The sequence below is a fragment of the Hipposideros armiger genome, unplaced genomic scaffold (genome assembly GCF_001890085.2).
Source record: "Hipposideros armiger isolate ML-2016 unplaced genomic scaffold, ASM189008v1 scaffold_46, whole genome shotgun sequence".
Classification (NCBI taxonomy): domain Eukaryota; kingdom Metazoa; phylum Chordata; class Mammalia; order Chiroptera; family Hipposideridae; genus Hipposideros; species Hipposideros armiger.
This window is the reverse complement of record NW_017731396.1, coordinates 3,375,048-3,398,887: the sequence shown is the minus strand read 5'-3', so window position 1 is coordinate 3,398,887 and position 23,840 is coordinate 3,375,048. Positions and strand designations below refer to the sequence as shown.

Below are 23,840 nucleotides of genomic sequence, written 5' to 3'. Positions count from 1 at the left end.
GCCTACGCCGTTGCTAGCAACTCACAGCAGCCCAGCTCCAGGTCGAGCTGTTGTTCACCATCTTAGCTGTAGAGAGTGCAGCATCACTGGCCCTCAAGTGGGATCCTAACTGGTGGCCCTGCTGCTCAGAGCTCCTGCTCCCAAGCCGATTCTTAACCAACACGCCACTTGGCCGGCCCTAGAGGTATGTCTTAACATAGGTGAAGTACACTATTATTATTAGAGACCTGGAGCTGGACTATACTAGCATTAGGGTTAGGGTTCAAATCCCAGGTCCACCACTTACTACCTGGTTGACCTTATGTAAGATACTTAACCTCTCTGTGCCTCAGTTTCCTTCTCATCTGTACATGAGGATAGCGTCAACAGTGCCTACCATACAAGACTGGTAGGACAATTAAATATGTGAGTACAGCACTTAGAAGGAATCTGCTACATAGCGCGCGCTCCCATTGCTATTATTCAAAAACAAAGTTATTCTTTCCAGGAGTGGAGGACGGCTAGGGGAGGAAAGAGACGAAGCACCCAGGTGCCTTTGCAGACAAAGGGTCCCGGGCTCCCCGCACCTCCCAAGCTGCGCGAAGGTCGGGCGGCCCAGCGACACCCCACGTCCCGCCCCGCCCCGCCCCGCCCTGCCTCGCTCCAGCCGCGGCGCTAGTCTCGCGCAAAAGTGCGCGAGCTCCGGCCGAGACCGTGGGCCGGCGGTTGGTTGGGTGAAACCATCTGTTACGCGACGTGGGGAGAGAGAACGCTCATGCGTCCACATTTCCTCATTGTTTAGCTTTTCAGGTCCCGGTGCTGGTCGTATTTTAGGCTTCAAATCAACTCCGTACGCTCAGGCTCCCAGGAGGGAGTCCGAACTCCCTGGCGAGAGGGTGGTGGCGTCTCCGTGCGACGCCCTTCCCCTCTGAACGGGCAGCCGGTGGGAGAGGACGACGGCCGGCGAGGGGAGGAGGCGGCCGTAGCGCCATTTTGTGGGAACGAAACGGTATCTGGCCTGTTCCTGGATCCCAGGCTGCTTGCGTTTCCCTGTCGGGCTTCCTAGCAGCGGCCTAGCGGGTGAGTCGCGGACGCTTCTCACTGAGGACGCCCCGTGCGCTGCGGCTTCCGCACTGGGCGGCCTGCGGCTTCGGCCCCGGCCCTAGGAAGGGCGCTGTGGGGCCGGGCCTGCTTCGTCCCGCCCGAGCGGGCTCTCGCGGGAGCGTCGTTCGTGCCTGGCGCCGGGTGGCAGCCGGCGCCGAAGCAGGGACGCTCGGCCCGCGGTGCCGTCCATCCCGAGGCAGAAGTTGGGCCTGGCTCCGGGGCCGGGCGGTGCTTTGTGCCTTCGGGACTTCGCGCTCGGGGGCGGCAGTGCCAGCTTAGGCCTCGTGCCCCGGCGTCCCCACCCCGGGCTGCGCCTTCAGACTCCTCCCTTGGCCGTCACGCACTGGCTTCTGGGAGGTGGTGGCCCCGCGTCTAGCCGGACCTGTCGCCGCCGCCGTCCTTGAGGCTCAAGTTTGGAGAGCCCCGCGGAAGTGTCACAGTGAGGGGCAGGGAGGAACTTAGTTCGTGTTCTGCTCACCTGGCTCCCTGCTCCTACTCAGTGCTCAGGAGCACGCACACGCGCGCGCACGTCTCAACCAGCTTAGGGTCTCCCCGGCCCTCGAGATCCTTTTCTGCTTTCCAGCGCACACGTCACCATCGTAATAAGATAACGCTGCCTTTCTCTTGCTTACTTCCGCTTCACTGCCCCCCGCTTTGTAACCAGCATGTCGCCCGGGACTAATGGGTTCCACAGTTAGAGTTGCAGCACCAGATGCGCAATAGGCATGTCAGCAAATGTTTATTGAATGAAGGGACTAGCAAGGCACCCCACTTTAGTAGGAATCACTATCTTGGCCTCCTCGTCCTTTTCACGGATAGCCAGCCCGTGTGAAGAGTCCAAACGGCAAGCATTTTTTCCCCGAAGTCCCGAGAACAATGGCACGGTAGCGGGCATTAATCAGCTGATGTATGTAAGGAAGCAGTTCCTTTGACACAAGTGTGGTCATTCCTCTTGTCTTTTCTGTTTAAGAAAAATAAAAAGATGTCCGAGTATATTCGGGTAACCGAAGATGAGAATGACGAGCCCATTGAAATACCCTCAGAAGACGATGGGACGGTGCTGCTGTCCACGGTTACAGCCCAGTTTCCGGGGGCGTGTGGGCTGCGCTACAGGAATCCGGTGTCTCAGTGTATGAGAGGTGTCCGGCTGGTAGAAGGAATTCTGCATGCCCCGGATGCTGGCTGGGGAAATCTAGTCTATGTTGTCAACTACCCCAAAGGTTTGTTGCCACATGGTTTTGCAGTAACGCTATAATCGGGCTGGTGTCTCTTTCTGAGTCATACATGGCGGCCTGTTCTCACGGTGAAAAGCCTCCTATAACCCAAGTATTCCTTTAAGTGTTACTGTTGGACTAGTTTGGAAGACCAGTAGTTCAAATGAGTGAAAACTGGAAATGACAGAACATTTTTTTTAAAGAGGACACTGTGTATTTATTTAAATAGCCAAACGTTGCCATGTTATTTCGATAATGTATCAGAGTCGATTAGTCAGTTGTAACAAGTGTGTCACCGCGGTGGGGGATTTTGATGATGGGGAAGCCATGCATGCATGTTTGGAGGAAGAAGGTATGTAGGAAGTCTCTACTTTTCTCTGAATTTTGCTGTGAGCCTAAAACGGCTCTAAAAACGTCATTTAGCTACTCTCTTCCCTTCCAAATGTTGGTTTTTAAAACTGACCTGAGGTTTTCTTTTTTATTACAAAATGTGAGTTTATTGTTGAAAGTTTAGAAAGAAAAATAAAATTGAAATCACCCTTAAATCCACAGCTAGAGATAAAAGTTGCTGATTTTTTTTTACATATAGTTTTTAAGTTACAGGCATTAAAGTAATTAAGCAAATACTTTTAATAGACAAAAAGTAATCACTGTTTTTTAACCTGGTTTTTTTTATCCTCTGTTTTTTAAAGTCAAAGTGAAGTATGTAGTTATTTTTGTTTTGTTATGCCGTTTGAGAGGGGAGAATATACAATAGTAACCTTGAAATATTACAAAACCGAAATGGGAGTCCCAGGATTTGCACCAGAAAAGCACCTTCAGTCCTTGAGAGCTAACATCACTCTGCCAGAAGTTTCCAGTGTCTTATTGTTCTTAGAATCTTTTTGCTTCTCATTTCTAGATGTGGGAGTAGTGTGTTTTAAGTAGTGTTAAATGAAGAGTTCTAAATTTCTGCTCATTTTGTTTAGATAACAAAAGAAAAATGGATGAGACAGATGCTTCATCAGCAGTGAAAGTGAAAAGAGCAGTCCAGAAAACATCTGATTTAATAGTGCTGGGTCTCCCATGGAAAACAACTGAGCAGGATCTGAAAGAATATTTTAGTACCTTTGGAGAGGTTCTTATGGTTCAGGTAAACTTTAATTTTATTTAAGTTTTCCTTTTCCAGTGAATGAGCGCCCAGAATTCCTGTCTAGTGACACTGCCCTTCATGTTCAGCTGACAGGATAATATTTGTGATATACATACATAGAGGATGCTGAAAAGAAATTTGGCTTACACTATTTCCCTTTATGAATGTACCATATGTTTTTGCCTTTGATGTTGTAAAATTCTGTTGCATAAAGGCTTAAGAGAAGGAGGTGACGATTAGTTTTTTTTTCTTTATAACATATTGATAGATTTTAAAACATTTTCTGCTTTTCCATTTAATTAAGATTTGTAAACATTAGATCTAGTTTATGTTTGCATTCTAAAACATTTTGTTGACATTCTATTATGTAAACGAGATTTACTCTACTATTAACAAGATCTGGATTCCACATTAACCCTCCTGTTGCTTTTACCTCAAGAATACCTTGGTTTCAGTTTTGTTTTTTGTTTTTTTAAGATTTTATTGGGGATTTGGGGGAGGGTAACAGTGTTGAGAAATTAGGGGAGGGGAACAGACAAGTTGTTGTTCTTCAGTTCTTCAGTTTTCGTTGTGGAGGGCGCCAGTTACCATCTGGCTTCCCGTTGGCAGCTGGTGGCCTCTAAGCTCAAGGCCCTGTGTTCAATCTTAGTTGCAGATGGGCATAGCCACCATCCCATGCTGGAGTCGAACCAGCAGCCTTGTTAAGAGCGCACACTCTATTCACTGAGCCATGTGGGCAGCAGCTCAGCTCAAGATGCCGAGTTCAGTCTTAGTTGCAGGTGGATGTAGCCCTCCACTGAACAGGCAATCTTGTTACACCAGCTGAGCCATCCTGCCACCTGTTGGCAGCTCAGCAACAGCTCAGCTCGGGCACATGTGAGAATCGAACTGGCAGCCCTGTTGCTCAGAGCTCACGCTCTTAAGCCAATCCTTAACCAACTGAGCCACTCGGCCAGCCCCTTGGTTTCAGTTTTAATTAAGCCACTGCATCCAGTTGAATCCATTCACATTGTCAAAAAATTCTCATTTGGTGTGTTTGTGTGTGTGTGTAGTTTTAGTAAAGTGTAAATGATTTTTTTGTAGGTCAAAAAAGATATTAAAACTGGTCATTCGAAAGGGTTTGGCTTTGTTCGATTTACGGAATATGAAACCCAGGTGAAAGTAATGTCACAGCGACATATGATAGATGGACGATGGTGTGACTGTAAACTTCCTAATTCTAAGGTACTTCGCTCTTTTTTTTTCTGCTTTGGGCACTTTCACTGACAGACTTCATTAGAAGACGCTATAAATGAAAACATCAAATAGGCTTGGAAAAGATAGTGGCAGGCTGTGTTCTTGAAATCTTTTGCCTCGCTAAAGCATTAGGACCTTAATGCATGCTAAACGTTTTATGATTATTTGAAATACTTCATTTATTACTCCTCTAAACAAAAACTTTGTTCATTTTATTATTTTGTGACTTCTAGCAAGTTAACAATTTCTTACATAGTTACATGTTAAAACATAAAGATAATAGCACACTGATCTTGTTACAAAGGCCTAACTCGTACCAAGCAAGCAAGACTTGCTTATTTGGAACATTATCCTTATTGCCAGGACACCCCTCAGTCGTTTTGAGACTACCTACTTTTTAATGACTCACCTAATATAAAAAGCGGGTAGGTTTTGTTACATCCTTTACCATGATGCCCTTGTCGTTGCTCATAAAATATTTGTGGTGTGTTTCCTTCCTTGAATTTGACCAGCAAAGCCCAGATGAGCCTTTGAGAAGCAGAAAGGTGTTTGTTGGGCGCTGCACAGAGGACATGACTGCTGACGAGCTGCGGCAGTTCTTTTGCCAGTACGGAGAGGTGGTAGACGTCTTCATTCCCAAACCGTTCAGGGCTTTTGCCTTTGTTACATTTGCAGATGACCAGGTATTTTTCTCTTTGATAATTTTGTCCCAGCTAATTAGGTAATTCCTCTTGAACTTTCCCCATCCAGCTAATTGGCACCCTTAGCTAAGCTTTCTGAATTTGTAAGCTGTGGGGTATATGGGCCTAGATATTTGTGATAAACGTCATAATATTTTCCAATATATGGTGTTTAACTGGGAGTGTTATATAACTTGAGAAAGTGAACTGAGAAATCCCTGCTGCCTTATGAAAGCTAAAGGCTATTTTATGAGTTTAAATGAAATGAGCGTTCATTGTTTATTTTTCTTCTAGTTTAGATAATGGCTTAAAATCTAAGTTTTATTGCTGCTTTGATGTGTGTGTCATTGGTTTAGCCGCCTTTGTTTACATCCCTTATTTTCTTATAGGTTGCCCAGTCTCTTTGTGGAGAGGACTTGATCATTAAAGGAATCAGCGTACATATATCCAATGCTGAACCTAAGCACAATAGCAATAGACAGTTAGAAAGAAGTGGAAGATTTGGTGGTAATCCAGGTGGCTTTGGGAATCAGGGTGGGTTTGGTAACAGTAGAGGGGGTGGAGCTGGCTTGGGCAACAATCAAGGTAGTAACATGGGGGGAGGCATGAACTTTGGTGCTTTTAGCATTAATCCAGCCATGATGGCTGCAGCCCAGGCAGCACTGCAGAGCAGCTGGGGTATGATGGGCATGTTAGCCAGTCAGCAGAACCAGTCAGGCCCATCAGGTAACAACCAAAGCCAAGGCAACATGCAGAGGGAGCCAAATCAGGCCTTTGGTTCTGGAAATAACTCTTACAGTGGTTCTAATTCAGGTGCAGCGATTGGTTGGGGATCAGCATCAAATGCAGGGTCAGGCAGTGGTTTTAATGGAGGCTTTGGCTCAAGCATGGATTCTAAACCTTCTAGCTGGGGAATGTAGACAGTGGGTGATGGCTGGTTGTACAGACTGGTGGGAATTCAAATTTTTCTAAACTCATGGTAAGTATATTGTAAAATACATATGTACTAAGAATTTTCAAAATTGGTTTGTTCAGTGTGAAGTATATTCAGCAGTATTTTTGACATTTTTCTTTAGAAAAAGGAAGAGCTAAAGGAATTTTATAAGTTTTGTTACACAAAGGGTTGAAATATTGAGTGTTTGAAAGTGAACTGCTGTTTGCCTGATTGGTAAACCAACACACTACAACTGATATCAAAAGGTTTCTCCTGTAATATTTTATCCCTGGACTTGTCAAGAGAATTCTTTGCATGTTCAAAATGGAAACCATTGATTAGAACTACATTCTTTTCTCCTTGTTTTAATTTGAACCCCACCATATGGATTTTTTTCCTTAGGAAAAATCTCCGTTTTGGAGATAATGGTGTCACAATGTTTGGTTCTTTTGTTTTTGTTTTTTAACACTTGTCTCCCTTCATATGCAAAAGTACAATATGAAGCCTTCATTTAATCTCTGCAGTTCATCTCATTTCAAATGTTTATGGAAGAAGCACTTCATTGAAAGGGGTGCTGTAAATACTCTGCCGTAGGAATGCTTCTGTCTACATGCTTTCTCATTCAAGAATTCGTCATCACGCTGCACAGGCTGCGTCTTTGACGGTGGGTGTCCCATTTTTTCCGCTACTCTTTATTTCATGGAGTCGTATCAACGCTATGAACGCAAGGCTGTGATATGGAACCAGAAGGCTGTTTGAACTTTTGAAACCTTGTGTGGGATTGATGGTGGTGCCGAGGCATGAAAGGCTAGTATGAGCGAGAAAAGGAGAGAGCGCGTGCAGAGACTTGGTGGTGCATAATGGATATTTTTTAACTTGGCGAGATGTGTCTCTCAATCCTGTGGCTTTGGTGAGAGAGTGTGCAGAGAGCAATGATAGCAAATAATGTACGAATGTTTTTTGCATTCAAAGGACATCCACATCTGTTGGAAAACTTTAAGTGAGTTTTGTTCTTAGATAACCCACGTTAGTTGAATGTGTTAAGTGAAACGACACTTGTACTGCCCCTCCCCCTTTGTCAACTGCTGTGAATGCTGTATGGTGTGTGTTCTCTTCTGTTACTGATCTGTAAGTGTGGTAATGTGAACTGAAGCTGATGGGTTGAGAACATGGACTGAGCTTGTGGTGTGCTTTGCAGGAGAACTTGGAAGCAGAGTTCACCAGTGAGCTGGGGGTGTCTCAAAGAAGGGTGGAGGTTCTAATGTCTGTTAGCTACCCTTAAGAATGCTGTTTGCTGCAGTTCTGTGTCTTGTGCTTGGATGCTTTTTATAAGAGTTGTCAATGTTGGAAATTCTTAAATAAAACTGATTTAAATAATATGTGTCTTTGTTTTGCAGCCCTGAATGCAAAGAATTCATAGCAGTTAATTCCCCTTTTTGACCCTTTTGAGATGGAACTTTCATAAAGTTTCTTGGCAATAGTTTATTTTGCTTCAAATAAACTTATTTGAAAAGTTATCTCAAGTCAAATGGATTCATCACCTGTCATGCATTGACACCTGATACCCAGACTTAATTGCTATTTGTTCTTGCATTGTCCAAAGTGAAAAGTTGTTTTTGTTTTTGTTTTTTCTTTTTAAATCTAGTTTTTAATAAGTCTGGGTGACCGCACCTAAAATGGTAAGCAGTACCCTCCAGCTTTTTCTTAGTGCCTCTGTGCATTTGGGTGATGTTCTATTTACATGGCCTGTATAAATCTCCATTGGGAAATCACGCCTTCTAAAAATACTCTTATTCGGGGGGGAGTGGGCAAAACTGTTAATTATATGCTTTGTAGCAAAGCATATCAATTGAAAAGAAGGGAATATCAGCGCCTTTCTAGTTTGGGATTTGAAAAGTGGAATTAATTGCAATAGGGATAAAGTAGAAGAAACCACAAATTATCTTGTGCCTGAAATCCATTAAGAAGCTTGATAGCTTTAAGACCTAGCAGGGTGGGTTGTCTGTCTGTGGAAGTGTTAAGTGAAATGGGCTTTGTCTTCCAAAGGCGGGGGAAATATAGTCATGTTGAATAAAGTCGTTTACAAAACTCAGATTAGACTCTCAACGATGCATTGTTAAGTATGTAAAAGCAATAATATATTGATTCTCTATTGTACTTTTTATGTAACTACTATGAGAGTTGAGCTCGTTTTCTAATGAAAGAATGTAACAATTTTTGTGTTGATAGTTTACCTAATGCCCTTATCTAATTAGATTATGATAAATAGGGTTTTTGCAAGTTAAGTGTTTTAAACTTTTATAAGTGAAGTCCTCCTCTAGCACTTGTGATCACATTGTTTCATTATTCAGTTTCCTCTGTAAAAGGATCTTGAGTTGTTTTATTTTTTTTCTGCATCTGAATTGCATGATTTCCAAACCCTGTGCCATCTGAATTTTGCATTTTAGCACTTGCACTATTACTCAGCAGCAGTAACATGGTAACACTTAAAATGGTATTCGGGGACCTCCAAAGACTAAACTGACAAGCCTTCAAGGAGCCCAGGGGTAAGTTAACTTGTCAATGGCATGGTTTTAATCCCTTATTTACACTTGTGTAAATCTAGTTACTGGTTTTAGAAGGCTTTCAATGTTGCGTAGCCTTTTATTAACGTGTTTGTGGTACTACATAGCTATGGGTATTTAATTCTACCCTAAAATATTTTTCAAGTTTAGCAGTAAACTATTTGGCAAAGATTTGTTTTTAAAAGTCTATTTGGTCATCTAAATGCATTCACCCTAAAAAGTTTTTGAACCAGTTGAATAAAAATTTTTGTTGCCACCACAGTTTAGTGTCTGGAGTCTTACTGGAAAAAAACACAATTTCCTTTTTATATGTGACAAAAGATGCTGTAAAGTTATCTTTAAAAAATGAGTCTCAAGAAGTTGCACTTTATATGCACAAGAGAAATTAGGCCAAAATTCACAATGAATTTTTAAATGTAATGGCAACTCTGGCTGGAATGGAAAGCTTTGTTAGATGTTAGTTATTAAAACTTTTTAGGGAGGACTAGCCAACTAAAATGAGATTTTTAAAGCTAAATCAGAGCTTAAAATTTTGTCCTTAGGAAAAAGCAAGAGGTTAACTACTTAATTCAGATGTATGTGATAATTGGAATAATTTTGTTGTTAAATACTAAAACAGCTCTTAATTATGTGTTTGAGTTTTGGCTATTGTATGATCTGGGATCTGTTGTTTGGTTAAGCGTGCCCATGTATTACATGGTCATTGTAAGAAGGAAAAAAATACTACAGGTTTATAATACCACCATTTATTTCTAATGTATTTCGTCTTATGGAAATGCCACATTCAGCGGTCTCCTGAATTGAGCATTATTTAGGTTCTGTCCCACTGCTGGGCTCATCCTCGTAGCTAAATTAAATTCGTAACATTGGAATTACTAGGTCAAAGACTAGGCAGGCTTTCAATGCTTTAGACATATGTTGCCAAATTGTCCTTTAGAATGTTGTCTTTGACAATGTGAATTAGTGCTATTCCATGTCCTTTTTGTCTGTCAATTTGATGAGTGAAAAATTATATCTCACTGTTTTGTGGTATTGGTTTTTAACATGGAAACCAGTACCTAGGCTGAAGTATTGATGTTTTCAGTTCATCTACAAAAAAATCCATGATTCAAGGTTATTCCTGAACCAGTATTACTGTAATATATAAAGCTGTCTTGGAGAGCAATAAGAACAAGCCCAAAAACAAAAAAAAATAGTTGAAGAATATGAACAGGGAGTTTCCAGCACTGCAAACAAAAAGACCAGTACAAGAAGATACTGGACTTTGTAAGTAATTCAATGCACGGTTCACCAGTGAATTTCTATTGCATTGGCAAAGATGGGTATCACCGTAATGGTGTATGTCCCCTCATATCAGTAAAGGGTGACAATCGGGATCTGGTAACCGACAGACTACTGTGTTAATGTTTGTCAGGTCACATTACTGCTAAGATCTTTTATAGGTGTTTTTTTTTAAAGGAATCATTTACTGATGGAAGATATACAAATTAAAAACTATCAATTATTTTTTTGATCCAAGGAATATAGTTAATGACTTTTGTGTAGACCCCATACTCATCTGCTTTGCCACAATTAATGGAACCCCAGGACACGATTCCTCCCACAAACCACCTCTGTGTCTCATTATCTAGAAACACTAATGCCCCTCCACTGTCACCTCTGCAGCTGTCCTTGCCCCCACTTTCTAAGCCAGCACAGAGCATGTTATCAGTTACTCTCGCCCCTCGGTGGGGCGTCTTCTCATAGGCAGCAGTGCATTTTTGATGGTCAACAATTGGAATGTCAACAAACATTAGATTTCTGGCAAGAAAGCCCTTTTGGGTTAATCCCCATCCAGATGCAGTTCCAATGTCATTTGTCGTCATGAAGGATTCAGCTCCTTTTCTTGGCAAGCAAACAGGCAGGATGTTGCTATTGATGACAGCTTTGTCCCTCAATTTAATCAGTGCTATGTCGTTATCAAAACCAGCATCATGAGTATAACCTTCATGTATAAAAATGGCCTCTGCCCGGGCTTGTGTGTAATGAGGTGACAGCCTCTTAAGGGCACCCATTCTGATGTCCAGGGAGGAGGCATCTTCTTTGTGCCCGTAAACAGCATGAGCAGCTGTCAGGATCCAGCTGTCGTACAGAAGGGCACCTGCCGCTGTACCTTGACCCAGTAACAGGACTTGCCAAGGAAAATCACCAGGCTGTGCATTTTGACCTCCATATATGCGACCCCTTGTAGTACGAGTTGATATTCCACAAACTGGGGAAAGAAGCAGATGTACAGAGAGCCTTTAGAGAAACCCAATGCTGTTTTTCTCCAGTTACTACCACTTTGGAGTTGTATTTAATGTCAACCAAAAATTGCATCACATGAGTTGGTGGGTGTCTACCTATACAGGCCAGTGAGGCTACTCAAAAACAGCACAGTTCAGAGACCTGATTGGCATCGCTTAGCTCCTCAGAAAAGGAGGTGGGTGCAAGTTCTCTTTTAGAAATGAATTTGTTTTGCTAAAACAGTTGATCCACAAGATTGGGGAAATCACTTAAGGCAGACAGGTTGTCTGAGCTGGTGCCCTTGGTGATGTGCACAGCAAGGAAAAAGAAGTAACTCTGAGCTTCTGCATTCCCGCCAACGGAGTGGGGCGCTGACCATGTCGCTCCGGGGAAGCAGGAACTAAGGTCGCTAGACAGGAGTTGTAAATATTACTTTCACCTTTGAACACTCAGATGTTTTAAAAATAAGAATGCCGCAGTTGTAGCCAGGAACCAAGTTCAGGAGTTATTTTTGGTCTAGTTGATTCTTCCAAACACGAGATTTTACTGTATATTATGAAATACACTCATTAATGTAGCAAATGCGTTTCCTGTTGTGGCAGAATACTTGCATTCAAACTTAAAAACGTGTCAGCCAAGATATCGGTTTTTAAAAAAACTAAGCCAAATAACGGGTAATGAATATATTATTACCTTTCCGATTTTTTAAAATCTCTGTTCAACTATGTCTTCAGAGCCAATTCTGGTAAAAAAATTTTTAAGTACTATTAAAAGGCAAATTGCATTAATGTTTAAAAACTAGATGTCATTGAAAACAATTGCTTAGGGAAATAATGAAGTTATTAGCTTTGGGTTTTAATAGCGTTTTTACAGAGAAGAAAAGTAACTCAACAGAAGAACTCATGTTTATAAATGTATAAGTGGCTCAAGATAATTTAAAAAATCATTTAATTTTTTATGCTTGCCTAGTTGTAAGGCCAAAATAATCCAATGACTGATGCAGTCAGCACCCAGCAACCTCTCCAAATGGAAAGGGGATAATGAGAACATATTATTTGGAAATAATAACTTGGCCTAAGAGCCAAGTGCTGAAGTTAACATTTCTGCCACCACAGCTGAAGCGCTACTTACTGTCTCCTACCCAGTTCTACATGCCATCAAGTATGAATCTCTTGTATAAATGTATCCATTACCAGGCTCACAGGCTGGGAGTGATTTTTCTCCTTTGGAGCTCGTCCAGAATCCATCAGCCTCACACACATATTTACCTGCAAATCATTGGAAAAGCAAAAATGTTTAACTGCATGTATAAGGTGGTTGTCATTTGCTTGAATACCCCCTTGAAAAATGTTGATTCTTGAGCATCAGTGGGAAATAGAGGTGTCTGAATAACCATTTTACATGATTTCATAAATAGGGGGGTCTCTGCATTACCATGTTTGCTTGCAAAGTGAAAACCTTTTAGATGTGTAACTTGAATATGTATCAAGATCTCAAGTGCTTAATGATAAGGTTTTGGCTTGTTAAATTAAACCATTTGGAATATCTTGTGTGTTTGTAGTCATTTACTAGATAAGATCTGTTTTCACATTCTTGCAAATTGCCATTAAAGTCACTTCAGCTGTAATACTTCACTTAGCGGGTGGGAGAAGTGCCTTTTAATCTTTTGTCTAGCCTTAGCCAAAAATGTTGGTTCAAGTTTATTTTCAGATAGTGAGGACTTAGGTTCCAAATGTCACCCACCCCATCTTTGAATAGTTGGCTTACCATCATCTGCTCTCATCGTGTAGAAGGTCTCGTTACAGCGGTATTGAATCACAGCTTTGTACGTGGTCACTTCAGGACCTGTGAGATACTCCACTTGGCCATTGGGGAGGTCCTCAGGAGGGCCACAGTCAACGACTTAAAAATGGGGAAGGGGGGAGTCAGCTTGTGCTCTCTAACACTGAAAAGATCTGGAGGCCGTGATAGGCAGTCGGGCCAGGTGCTACCAAAGCCATGTTTTTTCCCCCTGTATGCTGGACATTAATTTCATCTCGAGAATGGAGAAAATCGCTTTAGAGTGACTTGAAAGCATCACTCACTCATCCCTATTCCTAACTAAATGGCTGGGTTGAGAAGTCCCCGCAGGAGTGGTATGACGCTTTTCCTGAAGGAAGAGGACTTGAAACCACTTGGACTTCCGGACTTCCGTAACGTGCTCACGTCTTAACAAAAGTCGGCTGCAAAGCCCACAACACAGAAAGGGAGAACACAGCACCACCCACACGTGTGTGCCTCTAGTCTGGGTCCATGTAAAGGGGTGCGCAGGTGGCACCAGGTTGGTAGGAAAGGATACAATACAAAGATGACTCAAGGGCTCAGCTTGTTAACAATCCTCATAAGCTGACTTCCAGAGACCTTGGATTTGGATTAGAAGTCACACTTGTTAGGATATAACTAACATGAAACAACCGATTGCGAGACCAAGTGCTATTGGTCTAAAAGTTCACACAGTGGACGTCTGAACATTGTTTCTGTATTTCTGTGGGTATTAAAAGCTTGCATTGAAATAACTTTCAGCAATTTCATGGCCATGTGCCTGGCTCGGCTGAGAGCTTTGCCAACATTGTCTAATAGAAGAGATACCCATAACTACCAGCAAAAAGCAGGAGAATTGGGGTTCAGACCCAGACATCTGACTCCCAACACCCCATCAGTGCCAGCTCTTGACTGCTTTTTCAACATAAACCTAGGAAATACTTAAATTCCCCTAGGACTTTTGTAGAAACCCTTCCACAAAATATGCCAAAATGCACATACAGGGGTGTTAACTACAGTAGTGTGTGTGATAGTAAACTGGAAACAGTAGAAATCAGATTGAATAAAAGCATCATGTGACGGAATGCTATGCAGTCATTAGAAAGATGGGCTCTTTTCATGCTCAGATTGATTTGGGAAGCTAGCCCAACAATATAAAGGGAAAAAGCACATTGCAATCAGATTAAGTATCCCATTTTGGTTAAAAAGAATACAACAGTGAAATATGTTAGTATGTAGCACATAGGAGATAATGTGAAGGAACAGACCCCAAACTTAGTGGCAGTTCGGGGAGTTGGGCAAGAGTGGCTTTTGCTATTTTTATAAATTTGTATATTTTTTCCAGTTAACACATATGTGTATCTCATAATTGGAAAAATAAAAAAGGCATAATTCTTAGTTCACAAAATGGTCATGTACACCATACCCCCGTTAGGTGTACACACTCCATCTCTACATACAGTAGCCTGTATGTTCACACGTGTGAGATATGGAACTGGACACTGGAGGGATACACACCAAAATAGTAACATTATACTCTCATATGGTAGGATTATGGGCATTTAAATGTAATTCTTGGGCCGGCCAAGTGGCTCAGTTGGTTAAGAGCCCCAGCTCTGAGCAACAGGGTCACCAGTTTGATTCCCACATGGGCCAGCGAGCTGTGCCCGAGTTGAGCTGCCACTGAGCTGCCAACAGGTGACAGGGTGGCTCAGCTGGTGAGAGCATGTGCTCCTAACAACAAGGTTTCTGGTTCAACTCCCGCATGGGATGGTGGGCTATGCCCACCCACAACTAAGATTGAACACAGCACCTTGAGCTGAGCGGCCGTGAGCTGTCGACAGGCGGCCGGATGGTGACTGGACTTGGAGCTGAGCTAGCTGCGCCCTCCACAACTAAGATTGAAGGACAACAAGTTGGCTGTTCCCCTTCCTCAATTCCCCATTAAAAAAAAAATGTAATTCTCTATTTCCCATCTTCTCTGAGTATTTTATACTTAGAAAAAATCTTTTTAAAGATCAACTTTTTGAAAGCAAATACACTTACCTAGTAGCTTGGATTCATTTTAACCTCTAAGAGTGCACTGAGAGTGGGGAAGAGAAGCAAGTTTGGAATTCAAACCCTGATAAATAGCATCCCTTTAGAAAAGGCCAGAAGCAGTAACAACCAAAGCAGTGTAGGAGCTGTGATCACATGACCGTACTGCTGCATTCTGGCATCGGCTGGTCCCAAGATCCATCTTTTTGACAGACTGCAGCAAATGATTTCAGGGGCAAATGACCCTAAAGAGGAATTCAGAAAATATTAATTCCCTTGTTTACATCATAAAAGCACTCCCCAAAACTCTGCTCCCACAGTCGTTTCTCTTCCAGCGTTTGACGAGATGTTCCCAAGGGAGCGACACACCCACATGGCACAGCCCAACGCCGCCTTGATTTGTGTGCACACATGCTGCAAACGGCTCTGCTTATGTCACCTGTGCCACATAGGTCACCTTTCAAGGTGCATTGCATTTTAGGAACCAAACGTTGACCTCTGCAGCAATTCATGATACATTTTTTTCATGATACACGTGCTTTCCACTTTATTCCAAGAACACATCGTATCTCACAAGTTCCTGCTTCTTTATATGAAGTGTCAAAGGGTGGTGGTTAGAAGTTTGGGAAAGGCCATTTTGGACTAAATGAAAGAAGATCGCTTTGGCAGAAGCCTTATGCTTCAAAGGCGAGCAGGATGATTTTTTTTTTTTAATCAGAAACAACAGGTTTGCAGTACAAGGAGCTGTGGAAATGAGCCTGCCCAAAAGTTGGCGAGATGGGAAGTGTCTCACTTTTTTTTTTTTTTTTTGGTGTTGCCCCTCCACAGGACTGGATTGCATAGCCAGCTATCATTTCAATGTTATTACTTTTTACCACTGGGATTCAGTGACAATTTTGAAGAACATAAAGAGGACGTGTTAATCTTCTCCCTGTGCACCTAAAGCGACACACTAAGCATTTTTAAAATTATCCCCCTTCTCCCTTAACAGTGGTCACTATTTATAACTTTGCAGAATATACGATTTCCTCACGCGGTTTAATTTTTTGTGTGTGTGGACCCAGGAGTTGTTTCATGTAAAGGTCATTTGACCGGGGGGAGGAGCTTAATGTAATGCACGGTGACCTCACAGAGCACACAGCACAAGGAGGGCAAGCGCATCCTTTTAGTTCAGCCACTTTATCAAGAGCTGCTGCCATGTGTGAACAGAGAAAAGCCCATTTTAATCACTGCCTTTCCAAAGTGGCTTTTTTAAAAAGACAAAATTCCCAAGAATAAAAAACCCTCCATAGCTTTCCCTCTTCTCAGCAAACCTATCATCTCTTTGACTTTTGTTTAATCAGAGTCCAAAAAAGCCCCCATGCTGACCACAGCTATTTTCCCATTTCCCTTTCATATATATGCTGATAGAAACACACACACATTATTACACTGACACACACACACACACACACACACACACACACACACACACACACACACACACACACTTAAAACCTAGCCCATTTGTGCTGCATTACTGACTTTGTATTAACTTACCTGCAGAAGCTCGTAGCCAGTCTCGCAAAAGACGGAGAAGCTGTCTTTCAGGATGTACTTGGCTTGCACAGGTGAGATGTGGCCATTAGGTGGCGCCACCGGATCAGGGCAAGGCTGGGCTGCACAGAGGAAACCGGGCTTAGGGGTTTTGGAGGTCTACAGCCGGCGAGTCTGAACTGAGCATTTGAAGGTCTTGATTTATAAATGAAACACTTAACATGTAAAGAGAGCTTGTCACAAGTCTGACTGAGTTCTTAAGATTTAAAACCAAAGGCAAGATGAAACTCTCTGTTGCTTAGTGTGCAGATTAGGGTTTGTCTCCTTGCCTGGGCTTCAGCCAAAGCTATGTTAAGAAAGCCAGACATGCAGTGAGATGGGACAGTCCCCGCCACTGGGGCATCTGCTTGTGCCAGGGACTTCACACTCACTGCTGAAAACCAAGAAGGTGTAACAGAGGCAAAATCTAGAGAGCTCTCCATTCCCAGTGGTGACAGTCAGCCTCTCTGAGCCTCAGTTTCCTCATCTGGAGGATGAGTGATGAAAAGGGCTGCTCACCTTCTAGGGCTGTTATGAGGACAGGATGTGAAGCATCCAGGAAAGTGCTTTGCTAAGTGCTGGAAAGTGCGGGCTGCAGTTAACCCTCACACAGGGCTGGCACTCAGGAAGCCTCGTGCTCCCTCTCGTGAGTACCCACTGCAATGCTCAGACCTCCAGGGAGATTGTCTTCCACTTTGGTCCCCAAACCCTGGCCTGCTGTCACCCCAAGGCTTCAGCCCATCCCCTATAGCTACGCCTCAGTGTGCACCAGTCGTCTGTTAAGTCCTCTCCTCCCTCCAACCGCTGATCTTTGTGACCTGAGGTGGCTCTCAGTCCCAAGCAGGCCCCCAAAGTCTCCCCTCAGGGACCCAATCTGCAGGGACAGCCCTGGTGGCCCTGTAGGAGTCCAGGACCTCCCGAAGCCACCTCATACCCAGCCCAGTGTTCCGCTTGCCCCTCCATTCCCACGCACCTCAAGGCTCTGTCCTGGCCCTTGTCACCCAACAGCCTGGCAAGCCGGATGCTCCCCTGACTGACCCTGAAACCAGCACTGCAGTTCTAGGAGTTTTATTACTTGTGGTTGAAAAAAGGGGTTCCACAGAAAGTCACCTCCCAGGGCCATCCGATCATAAATTCCTAACTGGGCAGGTCATGGCGGGGTAGTCATGCCCTAGGCATGCAACTTCTTTACTAAAAGGTTTATCTTTGCCTTAAACCAGCCCTGTCTATTGTTTCTGTACTTCTAAGTTAACACACCTTGTAATACTCCCTCAGACCTTTCTTTCTACCTGACCGCCTTCAAGTGAGCACACAATCTTAACTCTCCTGTAATCCCATCCCAACCTTGCTCTCTGTCATCTTCATGTCATCTTCCTTACATTCCCCCCTTAATCTCAAATGCATAAAAGAAACTGCAGACTGCTGTTCTCCAGAGCATTTGAGATCTTGCTCCCCAGCATATGTCGTCAGCTTGGCTCAAATAAACTGTTATAAAAATTCTCTACAGGTTTAGACGTGCTTACACTGACAAACTGAAGATGACCTTTGGCCTGAAAATCTAAGGGCCTTCTGACACTCATTGCCCCTGGGTTATCTCCCACACATACACGAGATACACATGTTAATAAACTTCTCTTTTTCTCTTGTTAATCTGTTTCCAGGCAAGAACTTGTAAAGGTAGAGGGAAAATTTTCTTCCCTATAGATGCAAGGAGGGATGGGTGGGTGGATGGATGAGTGTGTGGGGGTTCAGAACAAGTCACCCAAGGATGTGCCTCTGCTCTGTGGATTGTTTTGAACTAAAGGCAACTTTAGCTTTGGACTCAAGAGACACTTCTGCCCCTCCCTTAACTACCTAGAGTTCCAATTAGGGGGCCTTGCCAATAATAAGAGGCTATCAGAGATAACCTCTTTGGGCCTATCTACAGGGCAGGGCAAACGACTGATTACTAAACATGCTTTCCCTGCGATGGCCTGAAGCCCCAAGGTGCCCTAGCCCTGTCTACCCATGTCCCCTTTCTGTCTCTGAACCTCTCGTGCATGCGATCGGTCTCCCCGCTTTACTACACTTCCCTCCTTCGTCCATGACTTTCCACTTTCCCTCAGACCTAGCACAAACGCACACAGGTCTAGCTGTTTCTCTAGGTCTTCATTTCCTTACGAAGGCTCCCGCGCCACATAAAACATATGAAATAAAGGTGTATGCTTTTCTCCTGTTAATCTGTCTTTGTCAGTTGACTTTTCAGACCCAGCCAGCAACGCTGAGGGTCAAGGACACCTTTTTTCTCCCCTGTGTGTCCCAGGCCTGGCCAGGAAGAGCTCCGTCTCCTTGACACTCCTGGGAGAGACAGGAGCTCAGAGTTTCCTGCCAGGATCTGAGACCCACTTGCCCTCACCTGTGCTGGTGTAGTGGATCTGCCAGCCTGTGTGGTCCCCGGATTGATCGGTAACAAAGGTGATGGTCACAGAGTTGCTCTTGGTTTCAATCCTGCTAGGCAATGTCTTCCCACAAAATGGGCCGTATTCCTGTTTGTCTGTTTGAATCTGAAAGAAAGCAGAGAGGCCCCTGTCACCTCAGGACCTGCGGGAGCCAGGGTGAGGTGGGGTTCCTGGGAACCAGACCTTGAGGGAGTCGTAAGGGCACCGGGTTTCAGGGTGAGTCTCCACGTCGAAGGAATCCACGAAGTCCAGGATGACACTGAACCCCTCCTCCAGGCGGATACTGTAGGTGCAACTGGAGAGTCTGGGGTACGGCTGTGGGTATTCAGGGCTGCTGATCACCCCAGACCGGTCAGTGAAGACCTGGCCTGAGCACAGGGCTGGGGAGAGGGGAGAGGACAGGGCAGCGTGAGTCGGGTGCAGGCAGAGGACTCCGCCCCACCTGCGGTCTGCGCGAGGGCCGTGCACAAGGCCAGCTCCAGAGGCACCTCCAGAGACCAAGGACCCCACCCTCGTAGCTGAAGAGACAATTTAGGCAGGGGGTTTCTCTGGCTTCCAGACTTTCGCTGAAACAGGCGGCACTTGGATGTACTGTCCTCCAGGGGCTCCCACTCATACCCCCAGAGATGGGGGGCACCTATGCCAAGGGTCCTGGTGGTGGGAGTGAGTCCTGGACCAGACTCACAACCCCGAGGTGGGCGGAGTGAGTGAGGTCAGGCTCTGCTGAGGGGGACGGAGGCACCAAGAGAAGAGAGGAAGCTTCTCCTCACACGCCAGGAACTGGGAGGTGAGGCAAGTCTCCTTGAGCTGAGGGCCCCTGACCCATCCGGAACCCCGCAACTCCGAGGTCCACCCACCATGGGGCACCCCCTCACTCTCAGCCCCGGGCCAGTCCAGCCTCCCCTCTGTCGCCACCTGGACTGGTCAGGAGGTCAGGAAGGGGCTCCCTTTGCCTGGGTCTGGGCTCTGCCTTGGGAGGCAGTTGAGGGTTGAAATCCACACTGATCATAGACTAGCCCGGCACTCTTTCCTCAATGGAACAGCTACCTCAGCCCTCGCAGAGGGGGCATTGTATCATTCAGGGGAGGGGGCCGCCCCCATCCTCCCAGGCCACACAGGCCTTTGAGCTGGGAGGCTTCTAGGAAGTGGGGAGTCCCAGCTCTGCCTTCCTTTCTCCATGTGGCTGCTCCCCATGGGGCAGAGGGAATTGTCTCTGGATGTGGGGGACAAGACTGCCCGTCGGTGATGACCTACCTCCCTGGTCTCTGCTTTGTGTCAGGCTCCCTCAGCACAGCACATGGGGACTGAACTACACTCTGAACAGGAGGTGGTCCAAGGATGCTGAGAGCTCAGCCCCTTGGGGCCCGGTGGGGGAGCACAGAGCTCTGTTCTCGTGTGAACTCAGGCAAGCCTCCGCCCTGCTCTGGCCGCTTCAAAATGGGGTGGGGGGAGGAGCAAAGCCCTTCTGGCAAAGGAGCCTGTGGCCCCGTGGAGGGGGTGCCCACCCACTAGGCCCCTCCAGACTATGATGAGGTAGGAAGAGAGGACAGGGGGCCAGGGTGCACATCACCGCCCTTCCCCCGCCTTCCCACCCCAGAGACACGCAGCAGCAGGTGGAGGAGGCGCCAGGTTTATTGTTAGTTCCGTGGGTGGGGTGAATGGGGGCTGCAGGCAGCAGTAATCTTGGGCTGAACCCAGAGCTGCAGCCAGCAGGGGAGGCTAGAGGCTCTGCTCTGGAAGAGAAAACAGAGACGGGGAGAGACACGGGGGAGAGACACTGAGCCAGGGAGGCGGGGTCAGTGCCACCGGGCTGGGCTTTCCACTCCCCAGGGCACCAGCTAGTTTTCTGTCCAGGTGCCTGGCAGGGGCACCGAGGGGCACCCTCCAAGCAGTGAGGCCAAAGGGGTCTGTCGGCTGGAGGCCCTGTCCCCCTCCCTGAGGTTTTGTGGAGGGAAGCTTGCGTGTGTGAGGGCAAGGTCACTGGATGGGGGTCCCAGAGCCCAGGTGGGCCAGATGCACAGGGGCACCTAACGCAGCTAATCAGTGAATGAGAGTGAGCTGAGGACTGAGCCAAGGACAGGAGGGGGCGGGGGAGGAATTTGAGAACTGGGATGGATGGTAGATGGGAGGGTACGGGAAGGGCGGAGAAGGGGCTGGCACTGCCCAGGAGAAGTGCCCAGTGGGCCAAGGCCAGTGGTGCCTCCAGACCCTGGGCAGAACAGCTGTGGCCTTGATGAGGGTGGGGGTTGGGCCAGGCACAGGGGCCCCCTTGCAGCTGCTGCTCACCTGAGCAGGTATGCTTGTTCCCATGGAGAACATAGCCCGCACGGCAGGAGCAGTAGAAGCCGCCCAAGTGGTTGTGGCAGTGGTGGTCGCAGGTGGGTGCCTCTCCTGGGGGTACTTGGCACTCATCGATGTCTGGGGGAGGGGTGGGCCAGGCAGGCGATCAGCAGGGAAGGAGATGGGACGGTGCTGGGGTCATGGCTGACCTGAGAGATGGTGGCTGGTGCCCAGACAAGCCCTAGAGACCTAGGGTCATTGCAGCCTCCCCACAACACTTAAACAGAGAAGTATAATAAATAACACCTTTTAAAACCAATGACAGGATGGATAAGTGTCCTGCTCAAGGTTCCCAGCTAGTGAAGGGAGCAGCTAGCAATGGAACCCAGTGGGCAGGGATACTGAACCCTTACAGCAGCCTCATGAGGAGCACAGAGAGGTTGGGCCACTTGCCCAGGTCACACAGCTGGCCCCTGCGGCTCAAAGCCCTGGCTCAGAGACAACGCCCCAAGCTCTGTGCATTCTCAGCTCAGGCTGGTGGGGCTTCACTTTCCCATCTGTAAATGGGCTCACTCAGCCCTTGCATCACAGGGGGGCTGTGATAACGTCCCAGGCCCAGCACCTGGCACAGAATTCAGCACAGCTGTTACTGATATTTGCATTGCAGATGATGTCAGAGGAAAGAGAACTTCTCTCCTGCTGGTTTGGCAGGAATTCAGCCTCAGGGAAGTTGGGGGGCCTGAAGGGAGGGTAGGCCTGGCCTAAGGCAGAGTTGTCCCCACTGCGTCATCTCAGCTCCCCGCCAGGCCTCCTCTTAGCTCACCTTCTGCTGCGTAGAAGGCCTCAAAGCCCGTGAACGGCTTCTCGTTGGAGTAATCAGAGCGGAAGGTGACATCCAGACTGGAGCCCAGCGAGTAGAAGGTGTCGTTGCCAGGGGCCCGCTCCGTGTCTGTGCTCTCCCACCCACACAGCGTGGCCAGCACCTTGGTTCCTGAGCTCAGCTGTGGGGTCAGGGGTTACGGGAAGGAACAGCAAGACCCAAGGCCTGCCCCCCCTCCCTCCCTCCTTCGGAGGCCAGAGCCCATGCCCAGGTGTCCCTGTCCCCAGCCCTGGCTAGCCCTTGGGGACCTCCTAGCTGTAGAGAGAAACCGGGTCATCCCCGCCTTGTTGGTACCTTGACAAAGTCGTACTCGCAGAGGTAGGAGAGCTCCAGGTTGAAGTGGGTGAAATAGAGGCGCAGGCGGTAACCAGGGGGTGCTGTCAGGGTCCAGCGCTGCTCCTGGTTGTTGGCATACTTCCCTGGGAAGCCAGGAGATGCCAGGCGCCCGAACATGGGCTTGGGCCACTGCGGGCCCACGGTTGTGGCTGCCGAGCCCCACAGCAGGCCCAAGAGGATCAGCAGCCTGAGGGGGCAGCACAGGGGGCTGGTGAGGGCCGAGAGCAGACCTCTCGGCCCTCACCCCGGCCAGCGAGGCTGTTGGGGGGCTCCCACCCACCTCATGGTGCACCCGTCCAGCTGTCCAGGCCTGGTCTGGATTTGCACACTGTCTCACCTTTGATCTGTTTGTCTAACACCTGGCCCTGCCCCTAGCCGTGTTGACCCTGGAAATTCTGGGAATCGACCTCGTAACTCCTGCCTGCCCAGGCTACGAGGCAGGGAGGAGAGGACACTCCAGGAGCCAGGAGCTGGGACATAGCCAGGCAGCCCTGGGAACAAATCCTGGCTCTGTCGCTCGGCCCTAAGCTCCGGGTTTCCGCCTCCGTATGTGATTTCTGTGGTCGCCCAGGTCTTCATGATAATGATCTCCATAATGAAGCCCCAGGTGGAGATGGAGGAAAGCACACACGCATCTACTTCTGCTCCCTCCTGAAACTCTGCTCTGAGAGAGGAAAGGACATTTTTTAAAACACGCGAGTCCATGACGATGAAAAATATGGGGGAGGAGTCAGCATCCACATTTTGGAAGCTAGAAAAAACAGATGGACAGGTGGAAATAACTCTTTAGAAAGCAACTCCAAGTTGGCAGTGGGATCAGGAATCAGCTTGGCAATTGGTGGTACCAAGTCCTTCTGGAAGCGTTAAGAAACCAACCCATTCCCATTTCCCACCCCCTCACTCCAGCAGAAACTGGGAGACTGATTCTTAAAGGGAACGCAAGGGAGGGTCCCAGGCCCAGCTGAGCATAGGAGGTGGAGACGATAACAGCTGCATTAAGCAAACAGATTGGGTGTTAAGAGGCCCAGCCTTCCTCCCGACTCAACTCCTGGAACCTGGCAGCTGTCCAGGTTTCTCCCTCTTTCCCAGCCTAAGAGGAAAGACCTCAAGATACTGCCTTTGAAGGTTCTACAAGCAAATACTCAGCCGCATCACCCACAGCAAAGGTCAATCGACAAGCCCCAGTCATGTGCTCAGAGCTTCCAATTAGCTTTTTAGTCCCCACTCTGACAAATGAGCCAGAGTAATTCAAGGATTACTGAGGAAAACCTCAAACCTAAGAGAGAAAGACCCCCCCCCCCAAAAAAAAATCAATGTACCAAAGAATACAGAAACAAAGCAGGGAGAAGAAAATGTCAAAAAATCAAAACAATTATTAATATCTTA

At 46.6% G+C, this 23,840-nt stretch overlaps 2 protein-coding genes across 4 annotated transcripts; one reads left to right on the top strand and one right to left on the bottom strand.

Moving 5' to 3' along the window:
* Window positions 1–717: 717 nt before the first annotated feature.
* TARDBP (TAR DNA binding protein) lies at window positions 718–9,104 on the top strand. The gene is made up of 6 exons (XM_019639814.1): window positions 718–1,059; window positions 2,054–2,303; window positions 3,266–3,429; window positions 4,513–4,653; window positions 5,178–5,348; window positions 5,735–9,104. The coding sequence occupies exons 2-6, from the start codon at window positions 2,066–2,068 to the stop codon at window positions 6,263–6,265; spliced, it is 1,245 nt and encodes a 414-aa protein (XP_019495359.1). The 5' UTR covers window positions 718–1,059; window positions 2,054–2,065; the 3' UTR covers window positions 6,266–9,104.
* Window positions 9,105–9,573: 469 nt separating this feature from the next.
* Window positions 9,574–22,821, bottom strand: MASP2 (MBL associated serine protease 2). 3 transcript variants are annotated; one of them, XM_019639811.1, is made up of 11 exons: window positions 22,735–22,821; window positions 22,413–22,641; window positions 22,062–22,239; window positions 21,245–21,376; window positions 19,142–19,338; window positions 18,916–19,063; window positions 16,485–16,603; window positions 15,112–15,190; window positions 12,876–13,010; window positions 12,302–12,376; window positions 9,574–11,094 (listed from the first exon to the last, which is right to left on the bottom strand). In XM_019639811.1, the coding sequence occupies exons 1-11, from the start codon at window positions 22,737–22,739 to the stop codon at window positions 10,331–10,333; spliced, it is 2,061 nt and encodes a 686-aa protein (XP_019495356.1). In that variant the 5' UTR covers window positions 22,740–22,821; the 3' UTR covers window positions 9,574–10,330. The 3 variants fall into 3 exon arrangements, with proteins under 3 accessions (XP_019495356.1, XP_019495357.1, XP_019495358.1); XM_019639812.1 differs by lacking the exons at window positions 9,574–11,094; window positions 12,302–12,376; window positions 12,876–13,010; ... (1 more) ...; window positions 16,485–16,603; window positions 19,142–19,338 and having other exon boundaries at window positions 18,922–19,063; XM_019639813.1 differs by lacking the exons at window positions 9,574–11,094; window positions 12,302–12,376; window positions 12,876–13,010; ... (2 more) ...; window positions 18,916–19,063; window positions 19,142–19,338 and adding an exon at window positions 20,575–20,691.
* Between the last annotated feature and the right edge of the window lie 1,019 nt (window positions 22,822–23,840).

What these genes read in the sequence shown, in the direction of transcription:
- MASP2 (XM_019639811.1), bottom strand. An exon ending in GCCCTTACGACTCCCTCAAG is followed by an intron (nt 19,064 to 19,141) that starts GTCTGGTTCCCA and finishes GCTTTCTTTCAG; the next exon opens with ATTCAAACAGACAAACAGGA. An exon ending in CACGATGAGAGCAGATGATG is followed by an intron (nt 12,377 to 12,875) that starts GTAAGCCAACTA and finishes AATGATTTGCAG; the next exon opens with GTAAATATGTGTGTGAGGCT.
- TARDBP (XM_019639814.1), top strand. Translation starts at nt 2,066, where the DNA reads ATGTCCGAGTATATTCGGGTAACCGAAGATGAGAATGACGAGCCCATT. An exon ending in GAGAGGTTCTTATGGTTCAG is followed by an intron (nt 3,430 to 4,512) that starts GTAAACTTTAAT and finishes ATTTTTTTGTAG; the next exon opens with GTCAAAAAAGATATTAAAAC. An exon ending in TTACATTTGCAGATGACCAG is followed by an intron (nt 5,349 to 5,734) that starts GTATTTTTCTCT and finishes ATTTTCTTATAG; the next exon opens with GTTGCCCAGTCTCTTTGTGG.